The 19,720-nt window shown below is 59.5% G+C and overlaps 2 protein-coding genes across 8 annotated transcripts in view; both read right to left on the minus strand.

Annotated features, from left to right (window-relative positions):
• KIF17 (kinesin family member 17) overlaps positions 1 to 1,757 on the minus strand; it is a gene marked incomplete at its 5' end in the record, with an annotated part of 48,069 nt that extends 46,312 nt beyond the window's left edge. For both annotated transcript variants that reach the window (XM_082612325.1, XM_082612324.1), the window contains one exon: positions 1,527 to 1,757. In XM_082612325.1, the coding sequence (XP_082468451.1) occupies positions 1,527 to 1,757 (231 nt within the window). The remainder of the gene's footprint in view (positions 1 to 1,526) is intronic.
• Positions 1,758 to 3,171: 1,414 nt separating this feature from the next.
• Positions 3,172 to 15,947, minus strand: SH2D5 (SH2 domain containing 5). Of its 6 annotated transcripts, none has more exons than XM_082615129.1 (10): positions 15,878 to 15,947; positions 11,370 to 11,498; positions 10,953 to 11,036; positions 10,384 to 10,458; positions 9,192 to 9,338; positions 7,658 to 7,906; positions 7,331 to 7,505; positions 6,846 to 6,954; positions 6,194 to 6,353; positions 3,172 to 3,256 (listed from the first exon to the last, which is right to left on the minus strand). In XM_082615129.1, exons 2-10 carry the CDS (start codon positions 11,454 to 11,456, stop codon positions 3,191 to 3,193), a joined length of 1,152 nt encoding a protein of 383 aa, XP_082471255.1. In that variant the 5' UTR covers positions 11,457 to 11,498; positions 15,878 to 15,947; the 3' UTR covers positions 3,172 to 3,190. The 6 variants fall into 6 exon arrangements, with proteins under 6 accessions (XP_082471255.1, XP_082471254.1, XP_082471253.1 ...); XM_082615128.1 differs by lacking the exon at positions 3,172 to 3,256 and adding an exon at positions 3,306 to 5,530 and having other exon boundaries at positions 10,953 to 11,033; XM_082615127.1 differs by lacking the exon at positions 3,172 to 3,256 and adding an exon at positions 3,306 to 5,530.
• Between the last annotated feature and the right edge of the window lie 3,773 nt (positions 15,948 to 19,720).

Genomic DNA, 19,720 nt, shown 5'->3' on the forward strand with positions numbered 1-19,720 from the left:
GCTCAGGGGAATTATTTCCAGGATGTGGAGGGGAACCCATGAGCAAGGCTGAGGCCCTGGAGAAGGCAAAGCCAAGGAGAACTCAATCTCGGAATCTTCCAGTCTCCGAGGGGCGACCCTGGACAAGGAAGCAGAGGGGCCCTGGGGACAGAGCTACAGCAGGTTGCTGGAAGCATCAGGGTGGCTGACTCTGACTCACCGTGCAGAATGGTCTTCTAGGAGCTAAGAAGCCAAGGTGGAGCAGGCAGCTCTGAGAAGAGAGAGCTCCTGCCATTCAAGGGCCATTCAAGGTGGACATTCAAGGACCTGGGGTGGGGGTGGGGGGCTGGACCAGAGGACCTATTCTGGTCCCTTCCAGCCTGGGAGTCCAGGATGGTAGTACAGCCTGGCCATCCCCAGAGTGTGGTACCACCCTCTGGGGAGAGCTGCCCTCTTTCCCTGGGCATCTTCTACAGTCACGCCCTCACCACTCGGTTCCAGAACACTTCCACCCTCACAGGCGGTTTTGACTGCAGCCAAAGGAGGTGCTCTGGGGGATGTTAACTGGCCTGCCGGCCAAAACAAAAAGGTTCCATGGGCAAATACCTTCTGGAAATGCTGGGTTAAATAAGCCAAACTATTTTCTCCACTGCAAGACTCCCCAGAGCCTCAAGTACCCTAATGGGCAGCTTCAAGTGAGGGAGGGTGTATGCAGCACTTCCCAAACTTTTCCTTTTTTCCTGAAACAACCTGTGACATCTCACTTCACTAGCGATTCGATGCACAGCTGGGGAGATGGTGGTAGCAAGGAAAGAGCCCTTGGGCCAGGAGTAGCTCCAGCCCCACCTCCGCCAGAAACTCACTGTGGGAGCTTGCCATGTTTCCTCCCTATGGGCCTCAGTCTCATCTGTGAAATGTGAACCTCCCTGTCATGCAGCGCCAAGGAGCTACCTAGTGTGAGAGTGTGAAAAAAAGCAAAAGCCCTATAAGGGGCAGAAACTGTTGTGGCCTCCCTGTTCTTCAACCGCCAAGGAGGGAGGTAAGTCAGACCAAAGGTAAAGGGTTTCCAGTTCTCCAGGACCAAGGCCAGGCCAGCAGCCTTCTCTCTGCAGAAGCAGGGAACTAGTGAGGGGGCGGAGGAGAAAGGAGAGGGGGAGGGGGAGGAGGAGACCTGGGGCTCTTGGGAGAAGAGGAGGAGGCTGGGGAAGTGGCTGGAGCTTTTAGAGAAGTCCTGAAGGTGTTGGGTGAGGGTGGAGGGCAAGTGGTCTTGGGGGCTGGAGTTCCTGTGGGAAGCAGGCTGGAAGGATGGGGGTGAGGACCAGCCTTGGCACTGGGGGCAGTGGAGACCCGGACAGACATTGTAGACAGGTTCCAGCTGTCTGATGACAGGACAGAAGTCTTCAGACCAACCTGCTGCTGTCCACCTGCGCCCCTCCAGAAGGGCCTTCCCGCCCGGCTTGTGGGCAGGGCAGTCCCTCAGGACCCCTCCGAGTGGCCCCAGGTCCTGCCCAGTGAGTCCTCGGAGGCGGCCTCGCGGGCGTCCTCACCTCCACCAGCGGGTAGGCGATTTCGTTGTAGATCTGCTCTGTAAAGTGGTCCATGTAGTAGGCGCCGTCGAAAGTGAACTGCTTGGGGGGCTGGTCGACGGCGCCCGGGTTCTGGATGAAGCACTGGCCGCGCGCGGAGTCCACCGTCACCACAGGCTGGCAGTTCAGCTCCCGCTCCCGCTGGTTCATGGGGCGGCAGCGCACCACCACCTTCACCGACTCCGAGGCCATGGCGCCGCGGCGGGGGTCCCCGGGGTGCGGCCCGACGTGGACGCCGCGACCAGGACACAGGACCTCGGGGCAGGGGACGCGGGGGCGCCGGAGCCGGGGGGCGGGGCCAGCGCCCGGCGCGGAGGGCGGGGCCTCGCGGCGGGGGCGGGGCGGCGGCGGGGGAGTCTCAGGACCCGACCGGAGCCGCCGCCTCCTCCCGCTCCCGGGCTCGCCCGTCCCTGAGGCCCGGACCGGGCCGGGGCAGTGGGGGATCAGCGCTGCAGGCGCCGCCGCAAGACCAGAGCCCCCGGAGCCGCCCCAGCCGCCCGCTAGCACGGACGCTGCCACGGCGTTCGTGGTTGCTGGGCAACGCCTGGCGTCACAGCCCGTGCTCCCGAACGTCCGCGCGTTCTCCGCGCCCGGCGGGCCCCGAGAGCATCCCCCGGCTGGAGGCCGGCGCGCGGGGGCGGCCGTCGGGGAGGACCGGCACTGGCTTTGCTGGAGCATCTGTCGGCTCGGTGCCAGATGCTGCACAGCCGTTCTCTTCTCCAGTCCCCACAGACCCAGTCCAGAGAGGTTAAGCAGCTTGCCCGAGGTGGCCCAGGGGAGGCCAGGCTTGACTCCACCTCGGAGAGAAATACTAGAGGAGCGGCCTCATCCGGGGGTTAGAGACCTACTGAGAAAGGCAACAGGACCTTGCTGCCCTTTATCCACATCCCTGTATTGACTCGGGAAGGCTGCCCCAGAGCCCCGGGGACAGAGCAAAGCTTCCCTCTAACGCTGCCCCTTGTTTTAAGACTCAAGATTGAGAAACAAAAAAAAAACTTTGAAAGCTGGTCTTTTGGTTGGAGAGGCTGCCTGGCCTCTCTCCCCACCCCCACCCCGAGCACAAGTCCCTCCAGAATAGCGGCCGTCACACCTCCTCTATGCTCCCCTTTGCACAGAAATTGTCAGCTACGTGCCTGCCGGGCACGGTGATAGACGCCGGGAGACAGCCCAGTCCCTGCCCTCCAGGTGCCCACAGTCTAGTGGGGGAGGCTGACATTTGAAACAATGTCCCACAAACAAAAATCCCATAAATAAGAGTGTTAACAAACTAAAGGACCAGTTTTATGGAATATCTAGCCAGGAAACCTCGCCCAGGCCAGGCACGGGGTCAGGGGGCAGTCAGGGCAGGCTTCCTGAGACTGAGAGATGGTAAGGTTGAGGAGTTAATCAGGTAAAGGAAGAAGAGGAAGACGAGGAGGCCTGTGCAGGCTGTTCAAAGACCCTGTGGCATGTTGCAGGAGCAGAAGGAAAACCCGAGTGGCCAGATTATAAGGACTTGAGTCTTTTTCCTGTAGGAAATACCCACTGAAGGTTTTAAGCAGTAGAGTCATTGCTTGAATCTACCTACCCAATTCTTTCAAGACCTCCTGAGCCCCGGAGGACAGGATCTCTGTCTGGTTCATCATTCAGCACCAGTGGAAGGTATGGCTGGCAAACAGAAGCGAAGCCGGCAAACTGGACAAAGACCTCGCCTTTCAAAGGAAAAGTCTGTACTATACAATCTGAAGAAATGCATTTTATTTATTTCAAGTCCACACAGTAAGGAGAGCTGGGCTACCCAGGTGACACTGGTTGGAACAGAGAAAACTGTGGTCTATAATTAAGACATTGAGGCGTCTGCACATGTGGGTCAAAAACCTTTGTATTGTGTGATCCATAAATGCTGTGTGAAGGAATGTTAAAGTACTTTGGGAACATTCCTGACACCTTGTCCACACAGATAACTTGTGCAACAAAATCCATCCTTTATAGAGGTTAAGACCAGTTATCAGGTCTTCTTAAATGTGCGAGACTCCAGGGCTGTAATCCTGGGCCCCATGTCACCAAACCCCTCTCCTTGCCAGGGAAATGTGAGCCTGGGGCCTCCCACGAGGGACCAGGACTTTGCCCAGGGAGGAGATGGGTTCTGGTAGTAATGGCCGTAAAGTGAGGCTGGGTTCCCACTCACATTCAGTATAAAATCAGTACTGTGGTTCCAGTGAAAAGAACCCCCAAAGGACAGCCTCCTCCTATCCCTTGTGACAAGAGTGACAAGGCCCCAGCCAAGACCATTTGCTGAGCTGGAGGTTGTAAGCTGGGAACAACAGGCCTGAACTTTTGAGGCTCCTCCCTTCTTTTTATTCCATTGGGGTTGCCCTCTTCCTTCCAGGAGTCAGAAGTCTGTTACTTTCAAGGTGCTGAGCAGTCACATCCCCTCCCCAGATGGGGGAGAGGGCAGCCCCCAGACTCATGACTTGGCCTCTGCCTCAGGAATAGAAGTTCATCCAAAGTGAACTTGCTCCCTATCTTAATCTGGTAGATTCATGCCTGTCTGTCAAGTTTACTTATACAGGGGAATACCCAGATCCGTTGTCAATCACCACAGGGCCATTGCCTTAGACTAGCGTTATTTCCCTGGATGGACCCCCACTGCCCGCTGAGGCCAAGTACCCTTTGGCAGGGCCCACATCAGTTCTACCTTTGGATGATTCCTCCCTGACCCCCAACCCCAAGGGGGCTGGCCTAGTGAAGTGGCCCCTGACAGATGCCCATTAAGGGAAATGCCACCATTGGGGGGCTTCCCAGGCAGCCACCAAACCCAGTCTGGCCTGCAGAATGAGTGGAGCAGGACCCTGGTCACCCCTCTAAGCCTGCAGCTCACTGCTGGCCCCTCCCGGTCAAATGGCCAAAGAAAGTGAGCCTGGTGGGGCAGGGGTGTGTGGGTGGGGATAAGACTGGGACATCCCTTCCAAGTAAGCAGGAACCACAAGTCCGTGGTTTTGAGTGGAGAAAAACCAGCCTTCCTAGTCTGAAGGTTCACTGAGATTCTCTGCCCTGTCGGCCCGTTCACATCCCTTTCTGCACACAGGTGTCCACCTGCGTGTGGGCTTTGGGTGGCACGGCTCTTTGTCCGTCCTGCCCTTTCTGCACCCTCTTAACCCCCACTCTTCAGAACTCAAGGGAAGACTCCTTTAGCCTCAAAGGACATGGGAAACAGGGCTCGCTCCGTCAGCCTGGATGTAGCCTCCAAGCTCCACCACGTCATCCCTATTTCTCTCACGGAGGTGGCTCGTCCCCACGCCTTCGCCCAAAGTGAGAACTCACTCCTGCCTCCCCAGATACCTCTCCCTCACATGTCTGGCTGCCTTGGTCAGGAGCTCTCTGGAGATGCCCAGTCAGGGCCCCAAGGCCTGGACTCCTTAGGAGAGGGCTCCACCTCTGTTGGAGCAAACCTTCCCGCCTACCTTGGAAAGCTCCCCACCTAGGAGTAAGGTGAAGCCCAGAGAAGACAAGCATCCGGTCACCCAGCAAGTTCATGGAAGCCTGGAGCTCTGCCTGCCCCTCCTGCAATCCTGACGGGGGCCCGTGTCCTGTGAGAAGCCACTGGCAATCCCCACTCTCGGGGCTCCGCCCACAGGCAGGGTAGTGATGGAAGACTGGTCCAAAGGGCAGTGACCGGATGGAACTGGTGCCCAGCGGGGTGGGAGAAGGGCAGAGCGGAGAGCCTGCTGAGGCCCAGGAGCCAGGGTGAGGCGGGGCCTCCTGGCATGGGGCTCAGCGTCCTAGCCCAGGCCCTGCAGTTCTGCCTCGGACTTGGCATGGCCAAGGGGCCGGAGCGTCCGGGGAAGCCTGCCCTCGGGCCCGCAGTCCTGCTCCTCGTAGCCAGGGTTCAGGCGGCCCATGTCGAGGGAGCAGAAGAGGCTGCGCTCCGTCCCAGCATGATGCTCCACCAGGGCCTCCAGGCTGGGGAACTCAGCCGGCAGGTGCTGGTGGGGACGACGAGGGGAAGGGACTTCAGCTCCAGCTCCCCCTTCCACACAACCGCCCCCTCACACAGGATCCTGCCCCAGGAGGGAGGAGGATATTCGAGCCCAGAGAGGACACTGTCCTGCTCACAGCAGAACCACACCCCGGTTCCTCCCTTTCTCTCCTCCCAGCCTGGACAGGACTGAGGCACTCAGCGTGGAAGTAAGGCCACACATTTAAAAAGTCCTTCCTGCCCACCGGTCCCTGGAAACCTGTGATCAGGCCAAGACTCCAGACCTAGAGACTCGGAGGCTGTGTGAGCTTACGCAAGCCTCTACCCTCTCGGATCAGTTTCCTCTACCGCTAAAAGATGTGGGAAAGCGTGACTTTTTAAAAGCCGGGATTTCTGTAAAAATGTGAGGCACGACCCTAGCCCAAGACTCTCACCTCCCTGGAGCGAGAGGCCTTAGGGTGGAGCCAGCAGAGTACAGGGGGGGCCAATAGGCCAGTGGGGGCGGGGCCAGAAGGGCCAAGGACGAGAGAGCTGGATGGAGAGTTAAATAAGGGGTGGGGCCAGAGAGAGCCAATGGGGGCCCGGGATGAGGGTGAGAAGGGCTCAAGACCTCAGTGGCTAGAAAAGGGCGGGGCTGGAGGGCGAGGGGCAGGGCCAGGAGCGCTCTTACCTCCACGCAGTAGCGGCCGAGGTGGTTCCGGAAGACCTGGTGGGGCACCACGCCGCACTGTGTCCTCACCGACAGGCACCACTGGCCACTGGTGCCTGGCTCAGGCCACAGCAGGAAGGCCCCGAGCACGTCTCTCCGCAGCAGGGCGAGGGCACTGGGCCTGGGAGGGCAGAGGGGAGAGGCTGAGGGCGGGCCCCCCACTCAGGACCCAGCCTCAGCTCACTTAATGGCATCACGGCTCCACAGCATCGTAAACACACTGCCTGCCCCACAGTAGGCCCGCCGCGGAAGGAAGCTTTTAGCCTTCCCTTCTAAACGGTTTCCAAGGGGGTCCTAATTGCTGACAACTTCAAGACCCAATCGGTAGAGAGCTGGCATGTCGGGAGCCATTCCCTGTGACAGGCCAGGCGCTGAAGGCTTTACCTGAATGACCTCATTTGATCCTCTCCACAGCCCTGCAGTGAAGGTCCTTTTATTATCCCCACTTCACACTTGAGAAAACTGAGGCCCACGGTGGGGAAGCCCCTGGCCTGAGGTCCCGAGGTCAGGAGGCCTCTGCCCAAGTGCAGGGATGGACACATCTCAGGGCCTTAGGGGAGCCCACAGCCTATTTCTCTGACGCCCCCCAAAAGGGCTGGGCACCCCCTCCTACCTGGAGATGCCAGCAAAAGCCCAGATGTTCTCCGTCAGGCTGCCCTCGCTCTCCACCAGGCATGAGGGGCCCCCAGGACCCCGGGGCCAGGCCTCCCACGCGTCAGGAACTATGGAGACCATCCAGGGCTCAGAGGAAGAGAGGTGGTCCCCTCCCGCGCCCAGCCCGGCCCACGCCCACAGGCCTCATCACCCCCGCCGCTCCCGGCCCAGTCTGCACACATCCTGCTTCCCCAGAGGCACAGCGGCGCCCAGGCACATCCCCAGGCACAGCCACTCCCCAGTCACAGCACAGCGGCAGCTACGCAGTCGCAGTCGCCTCTGCAAGCCCCTGGGCACGCAGACCTGGCTGCGCCCTCCCGCCCTCCCTCGCGTGGACACGAGGCCTCAGCACTCCCAGGCGCAGGCATCGACAGTCACGGCCCCGCAGACGCGGACGCTCAGGCCCACCCTCCCCGACTCGCGCACCCGTGCCCGGCCACTCACAGGCCTCCCGAGCCGACAGCTGCAGCTGCGTCTCGTAGGTGCAGGCGCGGTAGGCCCCGGAGCGGATCACCTTGCTGCGGATGGCCTTCTTGCGCACCAGCGTGGGCGAGCAGTACGGGTTCCCCAGGCGGGCGTGGCGGGCGCCCCCGCGGCTTTCCGACTCCTGCGGCTCCTTCTAGGGCACCAAGAGGACCCCGCAGGGACGGCCAGACTCAGGCCCAGCCATCAGCCCCTCCCACGGAAGTCCAGCACCCGCCCCTCTTGATCCCCAAGCCTTCGCCCGGTTCCCTTGTCCATGGCCCACTCCCTGGCTGGCGTGCCGCGTACCCCACTGCCCCCAGGCCCCTCTGCTGGCAGCCGCCCGAAGGAGACCAGCGCGTTAACGTGCTGGGAGAGCTGATCACCGCCGAGGGGTTCCCGCACTAGGCCAGGGGTGCCCCCAGGGCCCGGCAGGGGCTTCAGGGGCACGTCCCCTACGGGTCCCGGGCAGGGCTCAGGCCGTGCCCGATCCTCAGGGTGACGCAAGAGGTGAGCGAGCTGGAAGGAGCGGCAGAGCAGCAGGTGCAGGATCTGAACCTGGTGGGGGAGAGGGAGGCGGGCTTAGCTGGGGGAGGTTTCCTGGGGGCTCCTCAGGCATCAACCCACTCCCCAGGCGGGCATGCAGCCCCTTGGCTTGGAATGCTCTTCCCCATTCTTCCTGGGAAAACTTCTTATCTCTCAAAACCTCACCACCGTGCAGCATCCCCGACCAGCTTCCTCTATTCATTTAACAAATACCGAGCGTCTACCTTGTTCCAGGCATCATGCTTGGAGCTGCGACGACATGGGCTAAATGCACTCCTACCCCTAGGTTTACTACCCTCACCCTGTGCATTGTACCCTCTTGGAGGAGTGGCTAAGAGCCCAGGCCCTGAAGTCACAGAACCTGGGATCCAATCCTGGCTCTATCACTTAGGAGCTGCTGTGTGACCCTGGGTACAGCATGGCATCTCTGCGCCTCAAGTTTCCTCCTCCCCACCTCCCCGTGCCCCTTTAATGAAATGGACAACAGAAACCCCCCTGGAGAAGCCCAGCACTCTGGGGCCCACACATTCCATCCGCGACACACATCATCCAGGCCCAACATGTTGGAACTGTGAGCTCCAGAAGATCAAGGGCCACGTTTCAGCCACCTGTCACTCCAGTGGCCGGCACAGGGCTTGACATACAGGGGTGATGGCAAATGCTTGCTGCGCGGAACCAAGCCCAGCCTCTGCTTGCCAAACAATTGGCTGCCGAGGCTCCACTGTTCATGGCGGCCACACTGGCTTTGACTTTCGGGATGTACCCGCCCACCCACTCTCCCCACGGGGCCAAGCACCGGAACAGTTCAAGGCCCGGACCCAGCCTCTGCTCTCAAAGAATTCCAGTGACCGTAGTTAGGGACAGACCGGTGACAGAGTGCAGTTCGTGTCACAGGACCGCAGAAAGTGTGGGGGGCGGTCTGGAGGATTCAAGGTGGGCTCCACAGACACACGGGCTGAGCCTCAAAGGGCGAGTTGGAATTTGCCAGGATGAGAAGGGGAAGCGGTTGCAGACAGAGAGAACAGCAAGGGCAAAGGCCCGGCAGTGTGACCCTCCGATCTCTAAGGGCACAGCCTGGTCCCCACCTCCAAGCTCGGGGAATGCTGAGGCCACTGACTCGCTTTGAGGGAGTCCTCAGAGGGCAGGGCCACAGAAGGAGCCAGGGTGGCAAGGGGTGCATGCCTGGAGGGGGCGCAGGCCAGCTTGGCTGAGCCGTCCAGGGCCTCGGTCCCTGGAACCCACACTGATGCACAGCACACCCCCCAGTGCTGCGCCCCCTGCCCTGGGCCCCAGGTACCTCTCCAGGCTGGCTGCCCACAAAGAGGTGGCAGAAGAGCTTGCTGGCCGGGCTCCGGGGATTTCGGGCCATGAAGGCAAACTGGCAGTCGGCTGGGCACCAGGTGGAATAGAGTATGCGCCTCAGGGCGTGAGCCATCAGGAGCACCTGGGGGTGCAGCGGGCACACCGGCCTCCATCAGACCCGCCGCGTGGCCTGCAGCCGCCCGCCCAGCCTGTGCCAGCCCCGAGGGCCCTGCACACCCGCTGGCAGGCCTCCCGGGTCTGCTCCCCAGCCTGCACGCCCAGCTTCGGGCCCGCCCTGCTCCTGGGGTGAAGAACTCTGCCCTCCTTCCAGGCCTGCCCAAACCACGCTTCACATGGGAACCCTCATCCTTCACAGGGGACCTGAGCTCGGGTCCCTTGCTCCCTGCTGCCAACCTGCTGGCTGGGGTGGTCACGCCAAGCTATGGAGCTGAGGGGCAGAGGGCTCACGGCCTGCGGGTCACGGGGACAGGCAGTTGTGGCCAGCCCTGGGCTTGCACGCCTGGTCTCTGGAGTCAGGTGACTGGGATTCAAATCCTGGCTCTGCCACTCACTCTCCGGGTGACTTGGGCCGGTGAGGGCAGCTCTCTGAGTCCTTGTTGTGACAAGTGGGGCTGGGGGGTGAGCGAGACCTCGTGCAGGTGGCACAGGCCCTGATCCCAGGGCCCCGCAATGCACAGCTCTGCACACATTTGCACCAGTCCTAGGTGAGTGGTGCCGGAGTCGTGGGTCTCACAGTATGGCACGTGGTCTAGTGTTCATCAAACACTGGTTTGCACCAAGAGGAGGATGGCAGACCAAGCAGGGGCTCCCAACTGGCCTCCAGCCTGCCTGGCCCTGTTCCACAGTCATGAGAGGCTAGCCACAGCCCACTGGCCAAGCCCGGGGACCCACAGAAACCTCATGGGGCTGGTTGGTCCTGATGCTCAGGCCAGAAGGTGGCCCCCGGAGATTCTGGTGGGCTGGCGGCCGGCGGGTGAGAGGGAGGAGAAACTGTCATCCACGCTTGCCAGGGCGGGAGGGACTTGGAGAGAGGACGTCCAAAGGCCCAGAGCAGGCTGGGCAGCTGGGGAGGCTGGAGGGGCAGTGCAGGGCTGGGTGGAGGCGAGTGCATTCCCAGGGAGTAGGACACCTGTCCGGTTCTCACCTGCACCCACACAGGTTCCTACCTCACCCTCCCCGCTGTAGATCTTGAGGCCCTGAAGGCTGAATTTCAGGATGACAGCCCGGCGGCGGGGACAGTCCTGGGGGGGAGACAGTTGGTGGGGGGAAGACATTACCTCCCAGGCCCTGCCCTGCCCAGCCCAGCCTCTGTACTAGTCTCCCTGGGCTGGTCAGCCAACCCCACCCCAGCGGCCAGGGGACTGAGCCCTGGACGGGGAGCCCCCAGGAGCTGGGGAAGTGTGGATGGCTCCTGGCAGACCAACCCCTGGGCCATGTTATGACCACCCCCCCATCTCTCCCACCTGTGGCTTCCACCTGTGGGGCACAGGTCATGACCACCCAAGGGAGGGGGCCCCGGGGCTTCAGGAGTGTGGCTCCAGGAGCCCGGGTGTGGTCCTGACTGGGCCCATCTTTCAGAACGGCGTTGGTCCTGCCCCTCCCTGGGCCTCACTTGCTCCATCTCTCTGAATGGAGGTTGGGATGGATCACAGGGTCTCGGGGCCGTTCCCAGGCCGACACCCCAAGGCTGTGATCCCCCGCAGGGAAGTGCGCTCCCCAGCCCCCAGTCCCCTACCTTCAGTGCCCACAGCTGTTGCTGCACCAGCCACGCGCTCTCCTGGGTGTCCAGGTCGTCCACAGGGAAGGAGCCCACGTACTGCTTGGGGGTGGGGTGGGGGGGTGGGAGGGCGGCGCGGGGAGTCAGGCCCATGGCTCCTGACCCCCGTCCTCCAAATCGCCCTCCACGCACGCACTCTGCTCTGTCGGGTAGGCTGTGGACGGTGACAGAGCGCGGACTCGGAGTCCAGGCTCTGCTACTCTCCCTGGTGAAGCCGCTCGGCCCCTCTGCGGCCCCATCGCCTCATCCGTGCACACACACTCCAGAGCTGGGGCCACCGAAATAGGCCCGTGACCCACGGCTCCTCCCCACCCCCAGGGCCTGCCACCTAGTCACGGCCCATGGGAGCCCACCGCGTGGGGCGGCCCCACCCACCTGCGCAAACTTGGTGATGCACCTGGGCCGATGAGGGGCAGGGCCGCAGTCGGAGGCTCTCCGGCCCCCCGCCCCGGGCTTCTGCATGGCCCCCAGGGTGCCCGGCTTCAGGGTCCGCAGGAGAGAAGGCTGCAAAGGGCAGGGGAGGAGGGCTGGTGCCCAGGCGGTCGAGCCTCAGATCGCCCGTCAGAGGCCACCAAGCTCCTGCATCCGACAAACCCTGCCTGAGCACTGGCTGTGTGCCAGGCAGCATCCCGGGCGCTGGGACCCAGGGGACACACGGCCCTGACCTAAATGACAAACTCCCTGCCTGCCCTCATGGAGCCGCCAGTAAACTAAATAATAAGTAAGATATGGAATATGCTAGATGGTGATAAAGCAGAGAGGAGGAAATGAAGGGCGGGCCGGGGGTGACTGCAGCCGGGAAGGCCTCGCTGAGGCGTGAGCTTCAGGAAAGAGCTGGAGGAAGGGGGTGCGGACATGTAACCAGCTTGTGCAAAGCGCCAGGGGAGGGGGACAGCCTGGGAAGGCAGCACCCAAGAGGGGGGATGTGACAGCAGCGAGAACAGTCTGCAGAGGCCCGGAGGAGTGAAGGCAGCTGGGGCCCTGAGGTACCGGGTTGGGATCAATCGGCCTTAAATGTCACACTGGGGCTCTGCCCTGTGGGCAGTGGGGAGCCACAGCAGGTTCCAGGGCAGGAGCTCTGGAGTCCACGGGGGCAGGGGGCACTGGATGGCCAAGGCTGCGTCACGGGGCCCTGGCTTCTTCCGCCCAGCCTGACTCCAGCCCCTGCCAGAAGACCCCATCCCAACCAGACCGGACACTGATGCTGAGGCAGGGGGTAGGGAGGGTGGACAATTGCCCTGGGGGTGCTGAGGAGCCCTGCCCCAGCCCACCCCAGGCTCTGGTCTTTCCTGGGGCCCCTCTCCCAGATCCACCGGGGGGGAAGAGGAGGAAAGCTGCCTTCTAGACCGTCCTCAAGGGCAGGGAGAGCACTTACTCCCTGTCGGAGCTCAGACCACAGCTGGTGCTCAGTGAATGTGGAATAAACGCTTCACAGACAGAATGGCAGAATGCCTCTGCCTAGGTTCCAGGGACGCAGCTCCCTCAGGCTTCCCTGGGGCCAACTTAGACCCCCACCTCCATCCCCCATCCTGGCGGGCTCCGTCTCACCGGGCTACTTGTAATCACTGCACTTGGGATCAGAGAGACCTGGGTCCAAATCCTGTGTGACCTTGGGCAAGCTGCCTCACCTCTCTGAGCCTCCATTTCCTTGTCCCCAAACCTGGGATAACATGAGGAGTCAATGAGAATTGAATAGAGGCACAGAACCCAGCACGATGCCTGCCAGGCTCGGAGCTATGATCAACAGGTACAGTCTCACGAGGGACGGGGAACCCCCAAACCTGATGGTCGGGCAGGAGCTTGGAGGACAGCGAGGTCTCGCCACTTTCAGTGCCCTCCTTGCACCAGGCCACACCTGAGGAGAGACCACCCAGTCCAGGAGGGGGGCCTGCCTGAGGGCCATGATTCCTGCCAGGAGAAAGCAGGGATCAGACAGGGCGCTGGGCAGGAAATGGGTGCATCCCAGGTGTGCTCTCGCACCTGCAGGAGTCCTGGAGAAGGAGGGTTTGGGTGCTTTGGAGCTGATTCAGCGCCGAGGGCCCAGGAACGGCTCCTACCTCAGCCTGCCCCTGACCTTCAACCCCAGGCTCAGGCCAGGTGGGGGCACCAGCAGCAATCGACCACGTCCGGTGAGCGGCCAGTAAGGGAAGAGCCAGCAAATAAAGGCTGCATGGTCCCTTTGAAGACTTCCTGGTTCCGCCCTCCTGGCACCTCTCTACTTTTTGATCCTAATTATTTTTCACATCACGTCCGTTACCTACTGTCATTTTACGTTTAAATACAGCAAGTTAGGTGTGTAACTGGCACAAGAGCTATGTGGCCTCGGTTCCAGGTATGGAGACGGGGCTTCCAGGGAACTTGCCTTTCAACCTCATAATCACATCCTGGGCTGTGATGCCCGGAACCCGTGGGCGGGGCGGGGTGGGGGAAGGGGGTGGGTGCGGGCGGGACAGAGGAGGCAAAGACCAAAAACCAAACGGGGCAAAAGGGAGAGAGCGAAGGAACCCAGGATGAAAAGGCAGCCAACAGAAGTGGGAACAGAGGAGTGGGCAGAAAGACAGTAGAAAAAGAGATAAAGGAGAGATGGGAGGAGGGAGAGATGGGGAGCACATTTCACATGCTGCCTGCGCTGCTGACACAGCCCCTCAGATGCTAAGAGTGTTAAGATGGAAAGGAACCACGAGGGCTATGGCACACACACAGGCCAGGACAGCTGTGTCTAAGGCTGTGAACAGCCTCCTCCCTCCAGATCCAGAGCCGCAGCTTCCTTGGGGACACCCCAGGGCGCAGGCTGTGGGGTGCGGGTGGGGAGGCCACTGGCCCTCTTATGGGTCCCCCCTCACCCCCCATTACCTGATCCTTCCCCCACCCCAGAAAACTGGAAGTTTCTTCCCCCCAAGCCTGAGAGGTACAGTGCATTTCGGCTCCAGGCCTCAAGTTGGGGGCTGCCCAGGGGACCAGGGAGGGTGCAGTCTCACCCTAACCCTGGAAACAGATCCGCTTACCTGTTCCAGGCACAGACACCCACTTATCCCTTTGGATCAGACCTGTTTTTCTGAGGTTTTGCACAGGAGCCTGGCTCTGGGCCAGAACCTTCCTAAGCGGACACATTTGAAATGAGACTGGGGCCCTTCTCTTGCTCCTCTGAGGTTTTCCAGGTGGCCCTGCTTAGAGACAGGGAACTGGATGAGTTGACTACCTCGAGGGTCACGGACAGAGGCCCTCTGCTGCACTGCACTGTAGCTGAATGGTTGTCATAAGAGGGCCCACCTTCCAGCATCGTGGGAGACCACTCAGTCTGCACTCTGAGCTTAGCACATGGTGGCTCAGGAGGTGAAGTCACTTGCCCAAGGTCACACAGCGTACGGGGGAGCTCGGAAGCAAGCCTGGGTCTCTGGGGCTCTTTCCCCAGGCCATGGCAGCGCCCTCCCCCAAGTGAGCAGGGTGTCCACCTTAGGAGTTTGGTGGGTCCCAGCCTATCCAGGGGCAGGCGAGGCGAGGAAGCAGGGGCAGTGGCCCGGAACACCTCCGGTGCTGGGGGTGGATCTGATCAGCAAAACAGCTGCTTTCTCTCTCCGACTGCCTCCTGGGCCAGATGGTCTGGGGCTGCCAGGGGCATTTCAGTCACCTGCCTCAGCTCCACTAGCTTTGGCTCAGCAGCACAGAAGAGCCCCCTGCCCCCAGTACAACCCCTGGTGCCACCCCTACCTGCCTGGACCACAGGGTGGGAGAGATTGAACCACGCAGCCTAGGGTCAAGATCGTGGACTGTGGGGTCCCACAAGGTTGGCTGATGTAACCAACAAGTCACAACCTATCAGACTCCATTTCCTCAACCATCAAGTGGGGTAGTAATAGCGGCTGCCTCCTGGGTTGTTCATCTATCTGTTCCTGCTGAGAATATTTCCAAGCGCTATGTGCCAGGTGAACAAAACAAAGTCCCAGCCCTCACGGAGCACCCAAGCTGGGTTGGGGGGACGGCACTAGAAATCAACATTTCAGGAGGGGCTTCCCTGGTGGCGCAGTGGTTAAGAATCCACCTGCCAATGCAGGGGACATGGGTTCGAGCACTGGTCCGGGAAGATTCCACATGCCGCAGAGCAACAGCCAGTGCACCACAGCTTCTGAGCCTGCGCTCTAGAGCCCGCGAGCCACAACTACTGAGCCCAAGTGCCACAACTACTGAAGCCCGCGCGCCTAGAGCCCGTGCTCCACAAGAGAAGCTACCGCAATGAGAAGTCTGCGCACCGCAAGGAAGAGTAGCCCCTGCTCACCGCAACGAGAGAAGAAAGCCCGCGCACAGAAACAAAGACCCGACGCAGCCAAAAAAATAATACATAAAATAAATAAATTAAAAAATTAAAAAAACCCAAACATTTCAGGGGGGTTAAGTTACTTGGAGGAAAATACAGCAGGGTGAAGAAGATACGAGATGTGTGTGCGTGTGGGGTGGGGAAGGCGGTGCTATCAGTACAGGGCGGTCTCTCCGTACAGACGACATTAAGCGGAAAGGGCTGTTTTCAGGATTAAGTGGGGCCAAACCACATACGGGGCAAGCGCCCAGGCGGTACGGAGCGCTCCACAGCGTGGGTACTTATTCCTGGGGAGCGCTGCTAGGGCTTTCAGCTGACAGTCCCCGGCCGGCCCGGGGCGGAGAAAGTCCTCGGACCGATGGAGGGGCGAGCGAGGCAGGACGCTGGCGGAGGGGCGGTGCAAGTGACGGATGGTGATGGTGGAGGTGATGGATGATGATGGTGATGGGGAAGGGACAGAGGTGCTTCTCCCCATCCGAGAACCTCCCCCATCTCCGCGCCTGGGGACCGAGTCCCGCTCCCGCCGGTCAGCCAGTCCCAGCCCCCGCCTGGCTCCCCGGCGCTCACTCACCGCGGCCGCCGCGTCTCGAGTCCCGTCCTGCAGCTCGGCGCTGCTTCCCCCGCGCAGCCCCGAGCGTCTCCACCGCCCACCCGGGAGCCCGCCCCGCCCCTACCGCCTCCCCCCCAGCGCCCCCTCCTCCCCGCGCACCCCCCACGTGGCTGCGGGAACCAGCACCCAGCTCACCTCGGCCCTCGCCCACCCAATCGGCGCCCGCGGGGCGGCTCCGCTCGGCCACGTCGTCCAATCAGCGGCCGCGAGGGGCCCTGGCACCGCCCCCGCCGTCTCGCACCCGGGCGCTCCGCCTTAAAGGGAGGGAGGTGGAGCTCCCTCTAGCCGAGGGCGCCTCTTCCCGGGTGGGGGACCTGAGTGCCTCGGGCCTCGCCGAAGGTTCCCTCCTCCTGGAGAGTCTTTCCCCTCCCGCCCCCTAGCTAGCTCCTCGTCGTCCTGTCGGCGGCGGCTGCGGCAGCTACCCCTCCGAGAAGCTTCCCTGACAACCAGTGACTCCTCCACCTCCTGAAGAGCCCTCGCCACTCCTGCCCGTCATCCTACTCCTCTTACTAGAGTGCGAGCAGCCTCGGCCAGAAGGGCCTCCATCCCCGGTGCGCAGGACAGCCTGGCCTGCAGGAGGCCTTCAGGGATTGTCATCTTGATGAGTGAATGAAAGCGCGCAGGGCCCGGCCTCTGGGGAACTCGGCCAGTCTCTCCCTTCCTTCCCTCAGCCCCAGAGGGGTGGGAATGTGGCGCATCCCTTTCCTCGCCCTCTTCCCGCCGGCCGTTCTGGGCCTTTCTTGTAAGAGAGTTAACTGAGCCTGCCCAGCCCGCTGGAGAAATCTCCGCACGAGTTATCACTTATCACTGCACGGGGCCGTGACCATGTCCTTCGGGTTACACGGAAATCCACTGAGATGGGGGAAAACTGGTGAGCAACTCCAGCCCAGGGTGTCAGCCACAGGTTGGAGATGGAGAGCGCTTTTGTTCCCAAAGGGCCCAAAACCTTGTAGGCACCAAAAAATAAACAGCAAGCCCGATTCAGTCCGGCCTTTGGCGGGTATGACACCTGAATTCTGCAGAGGAAACACCAGCATTGCCACACGGCAGGAAAGCAGGGAGGGGCACAGGGGCGGCACAGGCTGCACCCCCACAGCTGGGCACCCTGACAGGGGTAGGCGGGCACAGCAGAGGTCTGAGGGCTCAGGGGAGTTGGGAAGGAGGCATGTGTGAGCCATGCTGGCCTGCAGGGCATCGCTTTGTCTCCCCAGAGCACCTGGATGCCCTTCCAAGAGGCCACAGTGAGGTGTAATGCTTCGAGGCTTGGTCCCAAATCTGGGCACTTCCTCTGACTAGGTGTGGGACGTTGGGCAAGCACCTTAAGCACTTTAATCCTCCAGTGCCTCATCTGGAAGCGTTACTAACACCTGACATAGGGACGTGAGGGTTCCCAAGGGCTAGTGTGGGCAAAGTGCTTGGCACAGTGCCTGACCCATAGTAAGTGAAGTGCTCCGTGGATATTAGCTGCTGTTAGACTTTGCTGTTTTTCTTGAGTTTCTTTTATACATTATTGAACGGCAAGTGTTTGTTGAGTTCGCATGCCAGATGCTCTGGAAAACCCTTCACCGAGGCCATGGGACAACCCTGAGTCCATTGATGAGAAGGATCGATTGATTTACAACTTGGTCCTGCTTTCCGAAAATTCCAATTTAGGAAACTCGGTACACAAAGGAAGAAGCGTTAATTCTTACTAGCTTTCCTAAAAAGCACGTAAATTTTAAATAGAGGACTTGCCAATTACTAGACCACAGTCCCCATTTTGAGACTCTTCAGAGAAAACAACACAAGCCACAACAGAATTAACTACTGGCTCTAAGGAGTTCCTGAGGCACACAATTCATCCTGATGCCTATAATTTTAAAAATAGCAACAGGAATTTGTTTCAGGTCAAAATGAAAAAAGACCAAGGAATTAAATTCAGATGGTGAAACCATTAAAACCAGAGGGAGAGTTTTGCCTTCTAAATCTTTCTCAGGAGAGAGGGACAGAGGGCGAAGATCTGAGTGGCCGGCACTGTGCTAGATCCCCGGGATACAGAAATTTACAACAGAACACCACAAGAACCAGACCTGGGAAGATACATGTGTGGAAAATGTCCGTGACGTTGACTCCTGACTTTGTGACCACCGAGGATCCTCTTCTTATTGGTCTTCACCAATACACTCACTCAGGAATATGATGTTTCAAAACCAAATGGATTTATACATTTGAAGTTCATTTCTTCATTTTTATTTGTGTACCAGAGTAATGTAACCACCCGTCTGAGCTCAGGTTACCAAACTCAGTGGACCTAATTCCACCAAATGCACAGAAACTCTGAGCTTCTACCATGCATGTAGCCTTAGTAAATGTACAATAGATGTACAAGCTGAGAGGTTTGCACCAAGGGAAACAAACTTCAGTGGGAGTCAGCCATCTCCTGGGTGAGCCAAGCTAGTTCCGCTCAGGGCTGCAGCATGAAACGGCCACCACCGCATCATTATCTGCCCCACATATCTCATCCTACATTCCTGACAGCTCTTGGGAGCCATCAGGTATAGAACCTCAACCACTGGATTAATGACTCACTTTTGCTGGAAGACCAGAGAAATCATCTCTATTAAGCAGGGGAAGGAATGACAAGGCAAGCTAGGGTGGTGGGGTCGTGATCCCTGAACAGGTGAGGGCGCATGGCCCTGTCATGGCATTTCCTGATGAGTCAGTGACAGTGACTAAACCATACAGGTGTGATCTTGCTATCACAATCTTCCCTTTTCACTAGAAACCCCAGAATCTCGTACTGGAGTTGCCAGCTGGTGAATGTGAGTGGGAAGTAACATCACATCCTTTCCAAGCCCGTCTCCAACAAGAGGACTGAAACTGGAGCCAAGATGGTGAGCTTAGAACAGGCCTCAGCACAGCATCCCATACGCATCTGGCTTTTACAGCGCACGTTTCCATGTTTCCTCAGCAATACCCTCCCACGTTGGCAGCTACTTTCAACCTTGAGCACCATGCTTTCCTTCCCTCGGGTGTGTCCTAATGGCCATCCCTGCAACTTACCCCCCTCCCCCCAACATCTTGCACACCCCCTCAAGTAAGTGACCTAGAACAGAATTTTTTTTTTTAATTCTAATATATGTTATGGGCTGAATTGTGTCCTTTCTCCCTAAATTAATATGTTGGAGTCCTAACACCTAGTACCTCAGAGCATGACTGTATTTAGAGACAGGGTCTGTAAAGAGGTAATTACATTAAAATGAGGTTATTAGGGTGGGCACTGATCCTATATGACTGGTATGCTTATAAGAAGAGGAAATTTGGACACAGACACACACAGAAGGAAGATGATGTGCCTGCAGGGAGAAGACAGCCAACCACAAGCCAAGGAGAGAGGCCAGGAGCAGATCCTTCCCTCCGCCCTCGGAAGGCGCTAACCCTACTGACACCTTTATCTTGGGCTTCTAGACTCCAGAACTGAGAAAATAAATTGCTGTTGTTCGAGCGCCCTGGTCTGTGGTATTTTGTCATGGGCCAAGGAGACTAATACAGTGATTAAAATAAGATTCCTTTTCATTCATTCACAAAGCAGACCAGACCACAACATTCTACAGTCAGATCCTCTCTCCTTCCGGTGTTTTCTGGGTGGCAGGAAGTGTGGAGGTTACAGGATCAAAGAAATGTTATCTAGTTCAACTCTCTCTCGTTTCCAGTTGAGAACCAGAAGGTTCTGTGGCTTGCCTGAAGTTGCAGTCTTAGTTCCAAAGGGGCACAGAATGCAGGCATCTCCACCCACCCCCTCAGTCACGGTTAGGGCAGTGCTTC

Source organism: Mesoplodon mirus, assembly GCF_964341445.2.
Source record: "Mesoplodon mirus genome assembly, chromosome: 3".
NCBI classification, from domain to species: Eukaryota; Metazoa; Chordata; class Mammalia; order Artiodactyla; family Ziphiidae; genus Mesoplodon; species Mesoplodon mirus.

Bases quoted from the DNA above. Each gene is read 5' to 3' on its own strand.
- SH2D5 (XM_082615127.1), bottom strand. From the start codon at position 11,456: ATGCAGAAGCCCGGGGCGGGGGGCCGGAGAGCCTCCGACTGCGGCCCT. The intron at 7,506-7,657 runs GTACGCGGCACG...TTGGTGCCCTAG, and splicing joins AGGGGCCTGGGGGCAGTGGG to AAGGAGCCGCAGGAGTCGGA. The intron at 5,531-6,193 runs GTAAGAGCGCTC...CGTCCCCACCAG, and splicing joins TCGGCCGCTACTGCGTGGAG to CACCTGCCGGCTGAGTTCCC.